The sequence below is a fragment of the Epinephelus lanceolatus genome, chromosome 19 (genome assembly GCF_041903045.1).
Source record: "Epinephelus lanceolatus isolate andai-2023 chromosome 19, ASM4190304v1, whole genome shotgun sequence".
NCBI lineage: Eukaryota > Metazoa > Chordata > Actinopteri > Perciformes > Serranidae > Epinephelus > Epinephelus lanceolatus.
In genome coordinates this window covers 22289297-22309436 of record NC_135752.1, presented here as the reverse complement: position 1 = coordinate 22309436, position 20140 = coordinate 22289297, and the positions used below count along the sequence as shown (strand labels likewise).

General features: G+C 39.4%; 1 protein-coding gene across 2 annotated transcripts in view; it reads right to left on the bottom strand.

Annotated features, from left to right (window-relative positions):
* Positions 1 to 1629: 1629 nt before the first annotated feature.
* The window catches only part of rabgap1 (RAB GTPase activating protein 1), a 104627-nt gene continuing 86116 nt past the window's right edge, over positions 1630 to 20140 (bottom strand). For both annotated transcript variants that reach the window (XM_033647397.2, XM_033647398.2), the window contains 4 exons: positions 17607 to 17690; positions 11612 to 11683; positions 6615 to 6815; positions 1630 to 4804 (listed from right to left, as the gene is read on the bottom strand). In XM_033647397.2, the coding sequence (XP_033503288.1) occupies positions 4682 to 4804; positions 6615 to 6815; positions 11612 to 11683; positions 17607 to 17690 (480 nt within the window). In that variant the 3' untranslated portion in view covers positions 1630 to 4681. The remainder of the gene's footprint in view (positions 4805 to 6614; positions 6816 to 11611; positions 11684 to 17606; positions 17691 to 20140) is intronic.

Below are 20140 nucleotides of genomic sequence, written 5' to 3'. Positions count from 1 at the left end.
AAAATATGAAACAAAGTCATAGTATAGTATGTCGTCTCAAAACATGAAAAATGTTATAGTATGGTATGTTTTCTTGAAATATGAAAAAAGTCATTGTATAGTATGTCTTCCAAAATCATGAAACAAAGTCATAGTATAGCATGTCGTCCAAAACCATGAAAAAAGTCATAGTATAGTATGTCGTCCAAAATCATGAAACAAAGTCATAGTATATTATGTCGTTTCAAAAGCATGAAAAAATGTCATAGTATATTATGTCGTTTCAGAATCATGAAAAAATGTCATAGTATAGTATGTCGTTTCAAAACATGAAAAAAGTCATAGTATAGTATGTCGTCCAAAATCATGAAATAAAGTCATTGTATAGTATGTCGTCCAACATCATGAAAAAATGTCATAGTATAGTATGTCGTTCCAAAACATGAAACAAAGTCACAGTATAGTATGTCGTCCAAAATAATGAAAGAGAGTCATAGTATAGTATGTCGTCCAAAACTATGAAAAAAAGTCATAGTATAGTATGTCGTCCAAAATCATGAAAAAATGTCATAGTATAGTATTTCGTCTCAAAATATGAAAAAAGTCATAGTATAGTATGTCGTTTCAAAATCATGAAAAAATGTCATAGTATAGTATGTTGTTTCAAAACATGAAAAAAAGTCATAGTATAGTATGTCGTCCAAAATAATGAAACAAAGTCATAGTATAGTATGTCGTCCAAAACCATGAAAAAAGTCATAGTATAGTGTTTCGTCTCAAAACATGAAAAAAGTCATAGTATAGTATGTTTTCTTGAAATATGAAAAAAGTCATTGTATAGTATGTCTTCCAAAATCATGAAACAAAGTCATAGTATAGCATGTCGTCCAAAACCATGAAAAAAGTCATAGTATAGTATGTCGTTTCAGAATCATGAAAAAATGTCATAGTATAGTATGTCGTTTCAGAATCATGAAAAAATGTCATAGTATATTATGTCGTTTCAGAATCATGAAAAAATGTCATAGTATAGTATTTCGTCTCAAAATATGAAAAAAGTCATAGTATAGTATGTCGTTTCAAAATCATGAAAAAATGTCATAGTATAGTATGTCGTCTCAAAATCTGAAACAGAGTCATAGTATAGTATGTCGTCCAAAACCATGAAAAAAAGTCATAGTATAGTATGTCGTCCCAAACCATGAAAAAAAGTCATCGTATAGTATGTCGTCCCAAACCATGAAAAAGTCACAGTATAGTATGTCATCTCAAAACATGAAAAAGTCATAGTATAGTATTGTCGTCCAAAACCATCAAAAAAGTCATAGTATGTCGTTTCAAAACATGAAAAAATGTCATGTCATAGTATAGTATGTTGTAAATTTTAATGGCACACTGAAAACGTGACTGTTTAACTAAATTTTGTGTAGCATGAGAAATAAACATCATCATTCTGTGGCATCTCTATGATCAATGACTGGTTTAAGCTCTTCACATTGGGTGCATATGTACTGAATACACTGGATAGTTTGAGCCTAACTCTTCCATCTGAGTTTCATTTTATTTCATCATCTAATTTATCGACTGTCAGTCGAGCTGTCAGAGGGTTTGATTCTGTTCTTGAAGATGCAAAAAAAAGAGGCAGACAGATTTTGTGTTGATATCTTTATATTGAAATTCATGAAGTATACACAATGCATCCTACACTATTACAATTTCCACACTTTGATAATGTTTTTGTTGTTGGATGATAAAGCTACGTTTTGGCATTTATTTAACCAAACAGCAGTCTGACTGAGAAGCCTGGAGCAAAATAAACATAAAACATCGTTGTGGATTAAACTGTAGCGTGGCAGCAGGTTGGTAGGTACAAGTAGGCAACATTAGTTAAAGTTACAGAGTAGAAAATCATAAACAAAAACTCAATATTCATTTTTTAATGCTGTTATGTACAACCCAGTGCCTTTAGAGGAACGGCCCTTTACTTCATCTCGACCTTTCCTCTGACATCACCAATAGATTTCAGCCTATCAAATTCCACCCTTCAAGTTAGATGCAATTTACTTTAACTGTTCATGTTAGGCTGGCGAAAGAAATAAGCTTTCTGCAGTCTAATATGATCAGTAGTATGAATAGAAATTGGAATATTGTTGAACAATCTTTCTAGTCAGCTAAATATGAAAACACACATACACAACCAAGCACTTTTTAAACCCCCCGTCCCCTCTGGACTGATTTAGAGTCAGTTTGGCCTCTGCTTTGACCTCTGATGACGTCTGCAGTCCTGCATCTGACAGTGTAACTGCTGTGATACTGATCCACGCTGTAAGTGCAGAGTTTCACTTCTGGCAGTTGACTGTGTGTGTGTATATATTTATGTGTGTGACTTTCCTGCCTCCACATTCACAACAGTGTGAGTGTACACACTCAATAACCACTTCAATATTTCAACCCTCTCAGCACTGGGTAACATCTGCTTTCGCCTCCTCAACTCATTGAATTCTTTGAGGCTTGAATTCATGAAACTGTTTCACAGGGATTTTGCTCCACACCGGTTCGATAAAGTCGATCAATTCCTGCAGATTTTTTGGAAGCCACAAGATGCTTGTGCCGCGGTTATCCTGTTGCGGTTATCCTGTTCCACCTTATCCCAGAGGTGCGCTTCTCTCATGTTGCTGGATCTATCTCAAGATGATGCTTTGTCACACAGCCAAGAGGAGATGCATCTGGACAGTAACAATGCTCTTGGACACTGTGGCATTAAGGAACCCCGTCGCAGGAGCCAAGAAAACACTCTCCTCATCATTACAGCACAGTCTACCTTTGACTTAACACTGTGTACATGCTTTTCATGCCAAGTCTGACTCTCACATCATTTGCTGCATCATGTAGCATTTTCCAATCATCAATCACCGTCTGTTGCCTCATCTTCTTGGTCTTAGCTGTCGGCAGGGGACAGGAAAGACAGCCAACATTCAACAAGTCGTGCAGACACTGAACTTATCTCTGTCCTTGTGGCCTTCCTGTTAGTTTTAAACATCTTCTCTCACAGATGAGGCGTGCTTTTTGTCTTTGCTGCTGACTGCATTGCTTCTGTTTTCCCCTACATCCTGCGTCATCAACGAGCACCAATAACCACACTATCACTCAGATCCAACATCTTGCCCTTTCTTGCCTTGTCTGCATGTTTGGAGGACTGTATGGCCACTTTAACAAGCAGGGATCCCTAATAAAGTGGCCACTGAGTGTTGAAAATGCCGGCCACCCTGCTCAACAAATTATCAACCATGACCCTGCCAGTCACAGTCAAAGGTCACAGATCAGTTGGCGCCGCAGAGTTTGGACGGGGGTTTAAAGATGTGTTAAAGTGCAGCAGGAATTACGACGTCTGTGCATTTGTGTGCGGTTTTCATTTGACTTTACACTTCCCCTAAGTGATGTTTATGGTTTGTAACAAGCATCGCACCACTCTGGGGTTTAACAGTGTTGTAACATACATACACATACTGTATAGCACATGCAGAGGTTTGCATGATTTGGAGCATTTTTAGTTTCTTTGTGCTGGGACATCCAAACCAAACAAACCTCAGGCATGATTTAAGTCTGAAATTGGATGTGAGGAAAGTTATGTTGCTGTCGGTGATCACAACAGCTTTAATGCTTCTGTCCTTGCTGTAAATTATATATTCATATCCACTAGTATCATCTTTATCGACCTTCAGATCAAGGCTTTGTCAGCAAACTTTTCTTTAGCATCATTCATATACACATTTAAACATTAAAGGAAACTAGACAACCGGGGAATTTTTTCCCCTCTTACATGCATGCACACACTCATAACCTTAGTGCTTTATCCTTCCCTTGGACTTCCACACGCTGTCTCGCTCTTTCTATTATACACACATCTTATTTCAGTCAATTATTTAAGCATTCAAACACATTTTTTTCAGTCTCACACACATGAACACATACACCTCACAGTCAACACAAAACAAAAAAAAACATGCATCCTCACACACACACATATGCTCATTACATAAGCACATTCATGTACATACATAGAAAAAGAAATGTATTGTTCAACGTAAATTAGAAAAAGCTCAGTTTTGAAAAGGCGTCTATTAGCTCTCGTACCTAAAACAAAAGTTTTACAGGGACTGGTTGGTTTGTGCCAGTAGTTTAGAGGGGAGCACGCAGAGCAGTCAGGAAGGACGGAGTGTTTTCTTCTCTATCCCGTCAGGACAGCAGCAGTTCAGATGTCCTACCTTCCCTCTGCGGGTCTTTAATATCAGCAGTACAAAGACAGAAATTAATGAAGCATTTCTTTTTTTTTAATGCTTTTTTTTTCTGTGACCGGTGGAAGCACATTGTGTTTCTGGGGGAAAGTGGTACCGTTGTACTTCATCTTACATTTGTCAACCCCTTCTCATCAGCACGCTTGGCTGTAGTCATTCGGGGTGAAGAGGAGAATAAATGGATGGGGGTAATTAGATCGGGGTTGGTGGGAACAGGGAAACATGAGGACATTCTTGATTAGAGGAACAAGTAACATAGTCTGTAGTAATGGTCATCCTGGGATTTAACGGTCAGTGTTCAAGTTATGGCCCGGTGGGTTAAGTTAGGCGCCCAGAGGTTTCAACGTGGTGAGTAGCACTGAGCTCCAGACATGGTCTGGGTAAAACCGGATGATGGTGTTATCAGGTTAGGTGGTCTCCTTGCCCTGGGTCCCAGTGACGGTCTTGATAGAGCTGAGCGTTCGGTTGAACCAGGTCTTCTTGGCAGCCTGCACTTCGTTGAGGGCCAGACCCAGATGGTGCTCCAGGTCCTGATTGAAAAGGAAACAGAACTATCATGATTCATGATTACTATCACAAAACACAACAGTTGAAACTAGTCTGCCAATAAACACAGGGTTCCTACAGCTTAAGGCAAGTTAGATTTAAGACCTTTTTTTTGTTGGTAATTTTGTGTTTCTCACTCAGCATGTGGGAATCCACTGCCCCGATTCACAGTGACGAGTTTGAAAAACTTCTAGCGTAAAAAACCCCAAGCCTCGTATACATTGTCTTGTATCTGTTTCAGCCATGCCACAAAATATTTTTTAAATAGCCAATGTTCATTAAATTTGCACTACCCCGGGGTCGTCCAGGGTGCAGTGACAACTAGCTAGCAGACACTGGATCCCCTGCCTGTCTGGCAGCAGAGGTCTGGGTGCTGGCAGCAGCATGGGGACGAAGCCAAACATGGTTCATCTGCACACACTGCGGTGGTGGTTCACTTTTACACTGTGATCTGTAGCCTATAGTTCAGCTTTAGCTTCTAACTATCTTTGTCTTTTTAACCTGTTGTTGCTGCAGAGTCAGTTTGACGTCCTGGATATATCCTTCAAACACAGACTGTAGACCCCTCTGTCTGCTTCTCTCTGGAATCACTGTTTCATTTGTCCAAAAATATAATAATATTTCTTCAGGGAGTGCAGTTAGTTACAGTGTGGGCTCCATGCTTACTCTGACAGCTTGTTGGACCATCACAAAGGGACAGGACTTAGCGAAAGGTCAATTAAGGCCTTATTTTTCGATTAATTAATTCAGTGCCTTTAAGACTTTTTAGGGATCTGCAGGAACCCGGAAATAATAATGTAAACAGATTTCGGCTCTGCTGCTTTCCAAGAGTCAGGCCTCTAATCTAGTATCTATTTAACCACTTTGCCTTTCCTCAGTCAACAACTTTGATCCCATTTCCCATCCCACTCCTAGACACCATTCATCATACGAAATCCTCATCTTTCTTTTTTGACATTAATCCTGATAAGCTCCTCACTGAGATCCTTGTTGCAGTTGGTCAGAAACTTTCATTGTAAATAACTTGATACACTTTAGTCTCTTTTTAAGAAGACAAATCTCCTGTTATTCCTAATCGCACCAATTATTTCCACACTGTTTAATTACAGCAACTGTGCTCACATATACTTTTGAAATATTCCAACTCTTTAAAAGCTCCCCGCTTTAATAAGACTGCTCTCTTCTGTTTAATGCTCAATGCTGCTTGAGACACTGTTGATTACAGTAATGTCATCAATCGTTTATAAAATTCAATTAAATCGAACTTAATAATAACACTCCCAATTTCTTTAACCATATCTTATAACAAGCTAATTTTCTGCTTTTTCTGATTTGTGGAGCCTCTGCTGTCCTGGTAATTCTGTCCTGTGGCACTCATCAAGCGTTGACATAGTCATTGAGTGTAGAAATATGACCTCCCCTTTAATAGCTGTGCAGGTGACACACTTATTAACATAAAAACAGGTAGCCTAGATATTAAAAACTTCCCCTATCGAATTGACTGGACTGACTGGAAGTGATCTAGAATAATAAAGCCAGCAGTACTTTCCAAATTAAATTGACCTGGATATGTTTTTAAAGGCTGTCAAAATAGATGACTCAAAGTATGCAAGTCATGATGGGACAAGAGCTCGTATACTTCAAGTGATAATGCAACTCAATAGTTCAGTTGTAACTCACACGCTCCTCCAGCATCAGTGGGGTAAAACAACGTGATGAGGAAATCCCTTGTATTCATAAACATTCTTATGCATCTGTAGTTTTATTTGGGCTAAAACTGTGTGTCAAGTGTACCTGGATCTTGCACTCAGCTTCCACCAGCTGCAGTTTGGTCTGGGCTAGTTCCAGCTCCATCTCTCTCAGCTGGTTCTTCAGTCCCTCCTTCTCCTCATCTGTCTCCTCAGTCCCCCCAGCAGATGCTGTGGTCACAGCGGCCCGCACTCGACCTTCTTTGTTAAAGAGACTACTGCACTTCTCACAGCCTTCCACTTTGGACTAGAGAAGGATCAAAAAGAAAAAAAAGGTTGGAGAAAAGGCATTAAGTGACATCTTGATCCCAGTCGTTACACCTTACAGCTTGAGTAGAGTAAAAGCCATGAGAGAGAAAGGCAGAATGATGTGGGGGGTAAAGGAACAATGAAAGAGAGATTACAGGTTAGCAGCCGACACTGTTACAAAAAACTCATTATACTTGGAACCAAGCTCCAAGAGCAGGACGTTTTTATGGCATACTTCACTATGACTTAATGGGGGGGATAAATTTGCATTTTCCTGAGAAATATTAATGAGTATGGGGGCATGTGTGTATTGCACATTTTGTATTTATTTTCAACTGTATATCTATTTTCATCATTATTATGATGTTGGCACATATGTTCATAGAAGAACACAGAACATATTAAGAAAAAGCATGTATGTATCTTTCAGGACCTTTGCTTTGCTCAGAGGGAACAGCAATCATTCAGATTCATCCAATAACCCAAGTATAACGATGCCAAAGTTATGTTCATAAAATAACACAGAAAGAAAATGCAAATGTGTATCTGTCAGGACCTTTACTTGGCTCAGAAGTGTATAGCCCTACTGTAGATAGCAGCTGCCCTCTGGTTTGACCATGGTCTATCACCTTTCTTGGGACAATGCAAACTTTTTGGAAGAAAAAGAATACGTTTTTCGAGAATATACAAAAGTATAAATCTTTTTTATCATCCAATATTTTTTTTAGCAGCTTTATCTTTTTTGACATACTATACTATGACTTTTTCATCACGATTTTTTTTTTTTTTTTTTTGGGCATACTATATGGTAACCTTTTTTATGACATACTGTGATTTTTTTGTCAAACTTTACTATGACATTTTATTGTTTACTACGCCATGACTTTTTTGATATATTTATTATATGTTATTTTTAAAAAATGGGCACACTGTAATATTTTACAATGACAAACTACATTACAAACATTTTTTTGCCATACTGTTGCATACTGCACTGACTTTTTACAATCACATACTTTTTTTTTTTCTTTCATTTAAGCCACGCTATGCTACAACTTTTTAATATTTTTATGACATAGGAAAAATCTGGCAAATGATACTATGACTTTTTAATGTCATTTTTTATGACAATGAAATTATTTGGCAAACTGGACTATGATATATATATTATAAAATAATTAGCCACACAATAATAATAATTTTTTTTGGCATTTACTATCACATTTTATTGATTACTACACTGACTTTTTAATGACATTTTTGTGACATTTTTTGGGCAAACTATACTATGACATTTTTTATAACATGATTTTTTTTTAATAATATACTGTATTATATTATATTTTACTGACCATACCATATTGTGACTGTTTTTTTAAAGTTTAGACCAGCAGAGGATGTAATCCTGTGAGGTGCCCTGTCTGTCTTTTTGCAGTAGAGATATTTATATAATTTGAAAAGACACAGTGCTCTGCTTAGTTACTGAAGCATGGCAGCTCATTAGTGTAGGAGCAGTACAAACCAACTATGCTTTCTCTCTTCTGTCAGGGCTGCACTCCACCCTGCCCTTTTGTCAAAGAGCTCTTTTTGGGTGCCCTTGTATGTGATGAGCTATTATTGGGTGCAGAGCATTTGTGCAAGCAGCAACAGAAAATCACTGCGAACACAGCTATACTGTCTGTGCCGCAATACAACACCCCATTAAGGTGCTTCTACTTGTTCGTTTTCCAGTGTTAACTCATTTAAGTACCTAACACCAAGGGAATGTGACGTTATTTTTGCCAGACGAGCCAAGCTATTCTGGAGGTGTTTGAAGGTGTAAAAATACTGAGCCCCAACCTAATCCAAGATAATACAACTGCAGCTCAGATACATATGGGCAAATGATAGTTTAAGTGTTCTGCTTTACCTGCTCTTTCCAAGTTTGGCTCATGGCTGCCAAACGTCCTAACGGCAGTGCAGGCTGGGTACTGTTTAGTAGGTTGACTCCTCTGAGGCCATTGCAGATAGATTAGTGCCTTATCTTGCAATAACAAGCAACAGCACCTCAGCTGAAAGTCAAGGTTGTGTTCCTTAGCAACAATTGACTCCCTTAGTTGAGATATTCCCTCAGAATTAATATTTCATAACACTATTACACGTAATTTGGATTAAAATGTCAACTGAGTTTAAAGCTGAATAGTGATTATACATCATGTTTCCAGGCTCATCACTGGAGAAGTGAATGAGTGCATTAATGAAGCAGCAGAGTGCCCGAGCTGAAATTGTTTCTGTCGTCACTTTAAATAGAGTTTTAGTGAATAAGTATGTCAGTATATTATTTAAACATTTCTAATTAAAACTGTTGTAACTTAGTTATATATATTATTCACTGCACATCACTGTTCCCCTACATCACTTATAATTATGATTCCTGACATTTATATTACATTTGCTGCACTATTATTAGTAAATAATAAAACGGAGAATATTACAGTCATAAACAAGATGACAGACTTGCAGACATTTACATCTAACACACACACACAAAGCAGCCCTGCTCCATCCTTTACAGGACTTGTCCTTGGTGCAATAAACCTGTTTGTCTGTCTTTTTGTGAGTCCTTGGGCAGCCCCGACAGAGCTCCCTGCCAAACTGGCCTTTCTCCCAGCTACAGTCTAAACAAACAGTTCACCAGCCAAGTGTGCAAGAGCTGGAAGTAAGATGCCTGGCCCCGGCTCCTTGGCCTAACTCCTCATTCTTTCCCCCAAAGCTTTGATTTCACTGCCAGGCAGGACAATGAGATGGCAACACAGTCCCCAGCATACCTGCAAACTGAGAGATCTTAACTGCAGTGTGCATTTCAAGCTCTGGAGGTCTATATGGACCTAACAGCTGTATTTATTTATATTGTTGAGTGTTGTTATCATTGAGCGTAGTGACACTGCTTCTAAAACTGACCTTACATCATCTTTGATACATGTAGAATACATACATGAATGAAGCTCTGTAGAATATATCTGTTGGGCATTTCCACTCTAAGTCTACACTTAATGAGACATTTTGCTCGTAATCTATTCCTTGTGATCTTGTTTATCTGCTTATCTGTGGCAAAATTGGCAATAATAGTGGAAATAGAGTGACAAATTCACCTGAAGTTCTATGAGAAGTGAGCAACCTCATCATGATAGTGGTTAATATAGACAGACATCACTGGCTATGTTTACATGCACAAAATATTCTGCTTTTGCCCTTATTCCAAAAAAGACAATATTGCTACTAAGCTGTTTACATAGCTAATGAAAATTAATATTCCACTAATATTCCTGTTTACGTGCAGCCATGCATAATCCAATTAATGGGCCTTAGCATGTCATTTATCACATCAAAATATGAAAAGTGGGATGGCTGTTGTTTGTGCCATTTCTCTCTTCGCCTAAAAGCAGGATTATATTTGAAGTTTTCTTACTGGTGGCTGGCTTGTTTGACCATGCAAACACAGCCTCCCTCTTTCATGCCTTCAACCACCTTCTCGGCGTTGCGATATACGCACATATCCAAAAACCTGCTTATATCTAAGTCTTTCATTATGTTTAAAAGAAGGCATGTTTCTCCTTCCAACCAGAGATCTAGGCTTTTCTTTAGGGCATTCATCTCTACCCCACAGCCTTGCAAACTGCTGGAGAGTTGGTTTGTACAGTGTATCCTTGAAAACGCACAGAACTGACTGTAGATGGGCAAGAGGCCGTGTGTTGCAAACTGAGGTAAAAATCCCAATTGAAATGTATATTACAAATGTGCTGTATACATTACCCCCTTTACACCTTGCATTAACATGCTTTTTTTTTGTGATCAGACTGCAATCATATTGCTCTTGACCACATGAAAGCACAGGTGTTAATACACTCGAAACACACTGTTCACATCTGATCTGCCAAACCACTTCTGAAGGTGGTCAGGGACGCATTGTGACCACATCGAACACAAGTGTAAATGCAAATGTGTCTCCAATCCACATGCAACAACTCCGTGGGCGAAAATACGTAAGTGGGGCGCGCTGGCTGGACACAGGAAGAAGGCAGAAGACAACAACAACCTTCACCGGATTTGGTCCGACAAAATTGTCCATACAATAACACGACTTTACGGGCGGCTAGTATCTTGTTGTTGTTATTGCTGCGGCGCACAGGTTATGACATTGTAGTCTGCTGCTGGATATGTTTGCAGAGGAAGAAGAGGAGGAGGATGTGACGTCAGCGTGATGGAGCATGATCGGATAGCAAACGGATCTGGATGTGGACACCAGAGATGCATATTAATACCAGGTATAAATGTATGTGGTCAAGGGCTATCCGACTGCAATCCAATCGCAAAAAAAAGCATGTTGATGCCAGGTGTAAAGGGGGCCTCTGAGTCCAAAGAGTACTTCTAAAAACCTGATACACAGGCACATAGGATACGTCTTAATCAATAAATGCTGCATTGGGAATATTCCTAATTTGGAATATCCAAACAGAATATGCTCTTTACATGACCAGTGTCAAATCTAATGTTGTCATATTTGAGATAGTAGTGGAATATTATTGAGCATGTAAACGTATTCATTGTTACCCAGCTTCATCTGAGCTCTAACCCAGCTGTAGGTGTAAATCAACCTGCATGTGACAAAGACACATAATAGTACACGTACATTTGTCTCCAACAGCACAGCTCTGTTATTATGCTCCATTTATAGACCGGGCTGCTAATCTACAGCATGTGTTTTAGGGCACACAGCAGTGTTTTGAGTTGTGCGCGTTTGTGTGTGAGATTTACCCGGATTTTCTCCAGTTCTCCTCGGTTGGCTGTCTGTTGTTTCTCCAGTCGTTCACTCAGCTGAGAGCAGATCTGTATGAGGCAGAGACAGTTGTTCAGAAAGTGTGTTCATTTACAGCACTTTCAAACAGAAACACATAATACAGATGTGTGTGTGTGTGTGTGTGTGTGTTTGTGTGTGTGTTAAATGAACTAAAAGTATTAAATGAATAAAAGGTCAGATGCCAGGAAAAAGCATTCGGAACTTTTTTCTAATACTCTTCATATACACTATCTGCAAATTTTATCACCCATCATTTCCTTCCACCTCAAATGCTTGTAGTCCAGTAGAGCCAGGACGTAATGGGACGAGGGAGTACTAATGTGTATCAGATCTAGCCAAATCCCACTAGCAAGGTGAATTGTTCCACTGAGAAAGACCATAAACTTATTATTTATTTGCTTTTTTGATGTCTGCCTCTCCTGACCTTACCACTGCGCACAACCTGTGTTTCTCCCTTGATGGTGTTTCTTGGTTAATCAGTCTCTCTGGCCGAGTCTTCATCCTCTTATAGTTAAGTTCATTAGTGGTGCCATGAGGTCATGTCCTGCAGAGCTCATCGGATGTACACGAATGAGTATGCATGTCCAATCCTCACATATGCTCAGTCTCTTTTTCTCCTCTATCTATACCTATAACCCACAGCTACAAGCACACTGACAGACATACAAACACACACACACCCACACACTTGTGCTCCAGCTTGCCGACGAACAGAAAGATCGATGTGACATGAGTCATCCTAACGGGGTCATCCCACCTCTATGTCGACAGATGATCTCTCTATCTGTTCCTGCTCTCTGCATGTCTCTCTGCTTCCCTGTGGCATATACTGGATCTCTCTTCATCCTCCGTTAGAGATCGCTCTATACGTCTATCTGTGTATCTTTAGCCAAGCAGATATCCATCTCTCTCCTCCTACATGTCTTTTATCTTTCTCTCCTGTCGTCCTCTCCTTCATTTGCTCTCAACTGCCATTACTGAACCCATCTCTCTACCTTCCCTTCATCACTACTGATCACTTATCCGTCTTGATCTTGCAGCTGCCCCCTTGCTCTTTTATGTCTAATTTATACTTCTTCAGTGCAGGCTGATGAGGGCACCTCTTGTACGCACCAGGCATATATAGTACTACAGCAGATAGCACGTAGCATGCGTGTTGGGGACCTGAACTGACCAGAAATCCCACTCCTAGCTTTGATGTCCAATCAAACTTCTGAGGAGTCTGCAGTGCCCGGTGCATAGTCACATTTTTCAGGAGGTGCACGGAGCATCTCTGCGGCTCTCTGAGCACCTTGCAAACCATCTCTGTGGCTTTGCTTTTTAGTTAATGTAATGTTAAGTTATTTAAATAGCTGATAATGTCAAGTTGAAGGTGCAGTGTGTAGGATTTAGGGGGATGTATTGGCAAGAATAGAATATAAGTGTTTTCATTAGTGTTTATTCACCTAAAAATAAAATCACTGTGTTTTTGTTACCTTATAGCTACATAGGGAGCTGGTCTTCGTCCACGGAGACCATCAAGTTACCCTGCCATGTCTCTACAGACGCCCAAAACAGACAAACCAAACCCTGACTCTAGACAGGGCCGTGCACATTTGTAAGTTTTCAGATTCGCGACTGTAGTTAGCAGAGACGAGCTGAACAGTGTCGTGATACTACTTTATTCAGTGTTTTTACCGGTTTAAATCACTAGGTGCATTTGTTTTGAAGAGGAGGAGACTTCTGCTGATAATTCAGCTCCTAGTAAAAACCTCCTGAACATCTGATCCTAAGTTATCAGAGACAAAAGGTGAGCGGACATTAGCAGGGGCTGGGCTAGCAGCTCATGTGCGACTGAACAGCATCAGAGAAACACTGATTTGTAACGTGAAACTACTTCATTCAGTGTTCTTACTGGTTTTCATCCCCCTGGTCCGTTTGTTTTGGAGAGGAAGAGACCTCTGCAGATGATTCAACTTCCGATAAAACTTCCTGAACTACAACACTGAAGGAATACTAAGCAGGAGTTCATGCTTGGAACATAGGGAGAAGTTTCAGCATGTTGCAGTGTGCAATCCTCATCACTAGATACTACTAAATCCTAAACACTGTTCCTTTAATGAACAACTGTCAAACTATCATCATTTTTTAGATTAACTTGTTTTTTGTAGAGGTGGGAGGGTCATTTGAATTTATTGTGTGTCATTTCAAATTTGTTTGATCTTGATTTTTGGTAGAAGTGTCAGCCTCTATTGTGAGCATGGGCTATTTTAATTATTCTATCACATTTACAACATCATGTATAAAGCTGAGAACTAGGAGCAGAGCATTAGGATGCTCAATCAAAAAATGTTCTGAACATTTTGGTGTCCAAATATTTTAAAAGTGTGAGAAATAAAATAAATATAATGCTAACAGGGCCTCAGAGACAGCAGAATTGGCACAAGCTGCTGTCCCTGTTAGGTACCCGGGAGGCCTGAGTGTATCTACACAGGCTCCGCTCCTACAACAGGGATTACAATACACCACTCGACACTGTTTTTAGCTTCAACATTAACAGACGTTTCTCTGTCCTCATGGACTGGAGGAGCAATTAGCACACAAAGCTTTTTGGGCTCTAATCCCACAAAAAGAAACTTGGCATTCACAGCCACTGAAATAGGAAAGGGCTATTTGAAGAATAATGTGAGTTATCTGGGATGGAAAACAATGCAGGCTATTTTGGGGCATTCCTCAACTTGTCAATCCCAGAGGATTGAATGCTGCTGTCCTCCCTCTGCTCTCTCCTTCACAGACTTCTGTTCATTTTCTCCCTCTCTCCATCTATCACCCCCTTATTCCCTGTCACAAAAATAACTATTTTTGACAAAGCTCCATTTTCACATTTCACTCTGCTCTGCACAGTTCTCAGCTGCATGCAATCTGAAGGCTGCTTTCACCTATAATACTCCCGCAAACGCACACAACCATCAAAAGCTTGATAGCTCTTCATCAGTTTTCAGATCTGCTGTCAATTCTAATCTGCTGTCATTATTTTTAGACTCAGGTGAAGTTAAGGTCTGCTTCTAAATTAGTCCTCATGCTATTTCTGGCTGCCTCCACGGGGAGCGATAGGAGCTGGATTGTTGCATAATGTCTCTGTGCTGATGGTAATAGTACTTGATCTGAGTAGGTTTATATTTAAGCATTAAGTGACAGGACAAGATCTGAGAGGATGAAAATCACCGTAAGAGGAATTTGCAGAGACAGGAACTCAAAATGTGCTCATAGGCTCACTCATCAAAGGCTCCGGGTTCATCTTGGGGACAGTTCGTAAAATTAGATGTTTCTGCTTCACAAACTAGATGAACGAATGAAAACAGATCGCTCTTATATTATTTTTTAAATATTTATGACCAGTCTTGCCACGGTAATGGCGTGATCAGAGCTTAGATCTGAAAAGACAAGCCAAAAAAGGAAAGATAGGTGGAGAAGAGGTGCTCAAAGGCTCCGCAAACATCCAGAGTTCAGGATGAGGCATGTTAAACATGCCAAAAGAGACAAAACTACCTCATAAGAAACACAAAGTTAACAAAACTATATGCCACAGGAATGCAAATACGTAAAATCTATACTCATGATGAAATTCAAAACCAGTCTTGTCACTATGTTGGTGCTTCATCAGAGTATGAGTAATATCTTAATAATAATGACTACTTGGCCTACTTACAATAAGAAAGGATCAAAAAGAGATGTGCAGAAAAAAACTATATTCACTTTTTTCATTTATCTTGTTTGAGATTTAAATAAACTACTAAGTAACTTCACATTGTCACTGGTTGCTATGCAGAGATCACTAACTGCTAACAGCTTTTACTGGAGTTCTCTAAATTTTTATTAAAGCTTGGGTAGGCAGTATAATTTTGGCATCATTGGGCAAAAATCCCATTATAAACTTAGAGCATATTGTAATTCAAGTGGTCTGAGAGAACACAAGCCTTCTGCACATCCACTTAGCAGCTTTTCAGGCTTAAGAAAATGACCGTGAAAGGAGACTTTCGCCAGTCAGACTATTTCCAGCAAAAATCAGCTGTCACTCACTGCTCATGAACTGAGGTCAAACTAGGCAGCGTTGATCAGATATGAATCAAGATTCTGTTACTTCATTGCCTATTTCTCTCCTCAGATATTTTCAGAAACATATTGTAGTGTATGGTTTAGCTGTAAAATGAGAAAGCTTGTGACCCAGTTGCCATGTTGTAAACAGCTGAGCTGAAACAAAGCACTGCCCACCCGAAAGATGAGAAAGTTTGCTCTGGGCAGTGGGTGGTGCTTCGTTTTCCCTTGATTGTTTTCAATATGGCAGCAGGGTCACAAGCTTTCTCATTTTACAGCTAAACAGTACACTAAAATATGTTTCTGGAAACATTTGAGGCACGTAAAAAGCAATGCAGTGACAGAATCTTGATTCATGTTTTATCAGCGCTGCCTAGTTTGACAGTTTGAGTGCATTCAAGCACACTGACAATATTGAAAGCCGCATTAGAGACGCCTTGTCTGTGATTGTTTTTATGATTCTCGCAAATGCCTTGGAAGAGGCAGAGGAGCATGATTTATCTACCTCATGCACTACTGTCAGGATATAGCAACAGGTATAAAAATGAACTGTCCTACCTACTGTAGCTTGTGTAACATTATAAGTTGTTATTTATGGGTTAGTTAGTCTTTAATTGAGAGACCTAAATGTCTCTAAATTTTTCTATTACTGGCTGTTTGTATGTGATCATGAATTGTGAGCTTCTTTTGCTGTCTCACCCTGTGTTTTATGCACTTGCTTCATTAATTAGCAAAGCTCCACTATGTCCTGTGAGTCTTCCACATCAATGAGCAGCTTTCTCCTCATTTACATCAGATTTTAAAGCTTCTAATAAAATTAAATATAAACCACGCATTAGATTAAATTCTCTTAAAATAATTAGTGACCAGTAACCTTCATGCTGCTGGAAAACAGCAGCTGTACAGAAGTCAGCTGCTAAGCTTTAAACCAGAGCCAAGAGGTGTGAGTTATTGACACGTATATTTGTCTTTTTACATCTGCCCCCGGTGGTTTAGGATGGATTTAAAGATTTTATTGATTGCCTTTAAGGCTCTTAATGCCCTGGCTTCCTGCTGTATTTTAGACCTTTTAACTCCATATGGACCTGTGTGTGGCTCGGGACTCTCCAGGCGTCCAGGCATGAAACTAAAGGAGACAGAGCTTGAGTGTCCCAAGACTGTCGAATGACAGGTCCGATGACATACAGAAAGACTGGTTGCATCATTTTTGCCTTTGTTTCATCTATTATTTTATCATTTATCCATTCAGGGTTTTTTTTTAGATTTTAGTTTTAGTTTTATTTAGGTCAATTTTGGTTTTGGTTTTAATGCATTGTCCTTTGAGAAGCACTCTTACATTTGCTCTACAAATGAGGATTATTATTAGAAACCTTTTGCTGCTCTAACAACAGGGACTTATGGTATTTTAATACTGAAGAACATGTTGTATTTTACAGGATACAAATAGACACAAAAAAGACTTAAAAATATGACATATTTAACATAAAGATGTGCTAAGGTGTGCAGTGCACAATGCTCTGACAATGAGGACCAACTCCACGTGATTATGATATTGTAGGATGTATACATTTAATATATACACTGGTATAATTGTATAGTCTAATGTTTAGATTGGTGGATCACCATGTTAAAGAGCCTTAGGGATTTGTCTTGGCCTTAGGTGGCGGGAGGTTAAGTTGACTGTAGAAGAGGTTGTGATGTGAAATCCACACTTAAAATCACAAAGTTCAAAAAAGTTTGAGGGAAACTGGGGTGGGCCTGCCACAGTTTACAGTTTCATTTCTCTAAAATGTACTTTTGTGAAAAGAGACACACTCCAGTAATATGATGTAAACAGCAGGGCTGATAATACTGTCTTTGCAAACTGGACACACATACCTGCTTGTACTCTCCGATAATGGAGCCGTTCTTCTTTATCTCTGATTCAGACTTATCGAGCTCTCGCCTGCACATCTCCTTCAGCTGTGGAAACACACAAACACACATACTGTTGGAGGGCAGAGACCAAGGACAGAGAGGCAGAGTCAGAGGCCCCAGAGACCATGTGACTGCCATAACGTGAAGAAGACAGAGAAAGGTATTGGCAGACTTGAAGCTCGGGGCAAAGTCACACCCTCAACACAACCTCTGCGCGAGCACATAAATCATTCACAGTTACACCTACACATTGAAGAAGACAGGACACATTCGGTGGACAGTGCTGAACACACATGGGAACAGAGGCCAGCAGCTTTCTTTCACCTCAGAGGGATTTTTCATTGAACTCAAGAAAATCAACATCAAAGAAGAGCTGACAACCTTTGACACTGGAGGTTTGACTGTGAGAGTGTGTGTATTTGTAGACATAACACAGATGATTGAGGAAGCTCTGGTAGAGGCAGATAGACTGAATCCAAATGTCCCCCCCCCCCCCCCCCAGACTTGAGGACTAAGCCTTTGCGTACTTTCAGTAACACGTACTGCAATGTGTTCACTGTCAAAATGTAACGTCTGTGAGGCCACAGACTGCTAACCGCTGATAGACGGGCCTCAAGACTGTTAAACCCATTGCCATGGAAACATTTAAGCAACTACATTAATGTATGTAGTGATTGCTACTGTCATATTCCTCACTCACGTTGATGAATACTGTCTGCTCATCTGTCCCTGCAGATTACAAGATATTAATCCCATGTAAGGGCTTTTTTTGTGAATGCACCAAATGATATTCATACATTTCTATAAAGGCTACACACATTCAAATACAGACGTGTTTGTAAATTAGAACCGAACTATGTCTAAATACATTGGGTCTTACTTAAATTGGAAGACCTGCTTTTGTTGTGTTTCAGCCCATTTTCCTAGCATATACATTTGCCGCTTTAAGCCTATAGTGTAGGCTGCAGTAATATAATGGATTTTTATGACCTCCATAGCCTATAATTATACACATTTCTGCAAATATGATGTGGCTGAAAATTATTTCTAGCCTACAAGATTCAAGTAGCCTTTAAATACAGTAATTATTTTACACATTCATAGTAAGTTTGTTTTGCTTTCTCAGTCAGCACCTGAAATAATTCAGTCACATCTGTATTGTAATGGGTTGTGGATGATTACGTCTGGTGAAGTCTGCACCCGAAGCAGAAAGTCTGCTTGAGGCCCCCTGTGGACTGGATGAATTGTAGATTCTGACAGCCTTCAGCACTTGCAGACTTTCCAGGAGGGCGCCCATAAAGTCTGCAAGTGCGTGAAGTCCTGACATTTGGATTCAGCCATACAGTAGCTACACTGTAGGTAGCTACAGTGGGACTCCTGTTAACTCCTTTTGTAGACCATTAATCAGTCTACACTACATCCTCCTGAGACCCCAGCTTTTGTTTGGTAGGCATTTTTCAATTTCTCCAAGCTATTTGGGAAAGTAGGACCTGATAAGTATAAAAAAATTAAGCATTGTCTTTGACCAAGAAGTAGTTTTTGGGGACAGTGGGTTTATTTTTAATAGTCACAAGTGTGTAATAAATTATAAAATTGTTAATTTCAATGCCTGAACACTGTTGTGCAAAAACAAAATTGCAAATAATGCAACATATCTAAAAGCCTTGTGACTCTCTATTAAAATTTCTTGCACCATACTCCTGTCCATGAATGTCCTTTTTTTCTGTAGGAACAGTTTGTCACACCTAATTGGCCTGTGTGAAATATTGGGATAATACAATAATTAAGTCCCAATATCCTCAAAGGAGTACTTCCTAATTAAAAGCATTTTAGCTTCTTACTGTTGTTAAAATTGGTCAAATTTGTTGCTGTTATTTAGCAAAAATATACAAGTATCAACCACAACATTTGATCAGGTTTTGTACCTTGTCCACTTTTGTGTTAGGATCGGCTGCAGACTGAGCATAAAAGTGTCCACAAACAAGGACAACATGTCTAAGTCATGCAGACTTAAGTATAATGTGCAGGAAACCCAAAACCTGATGTCCTCATATGAGGAGGCAGGGTCTCAGGAGGATATCAAAAATATAAACTAAAGACATGCCAACATGGCATGAGTCTGCAAGTTTTTATTCTCACTTAATAAAAATAAGACAGCAGGTGATTATAGTGATTAACACACCTTCATCCCCAGAAAGAGACTTTATCAGTAATATCAGCCATTGCAGTGTTCGGCTGGAAGAGAAACCTGCAGACTCTTGGCTCGGTCCAGAAGATAGACTGCTCAGTCACAGCCTGTCACATTAATATTGTATACTTCCTGCTAGTCTCCTTCTTGACCCGGGGACAGGAGATTTAAGCACTGTCTTTTCACAATAATTCTGATTATTCCTTCACCTGAGAATCTGTCTTGCAATAGTGCTGACGCTTTCCCCACCATCTGTAACCCTGTGAGCCTCATGAGAGTTGAGGAAAATCATACATTCAGCTAATGT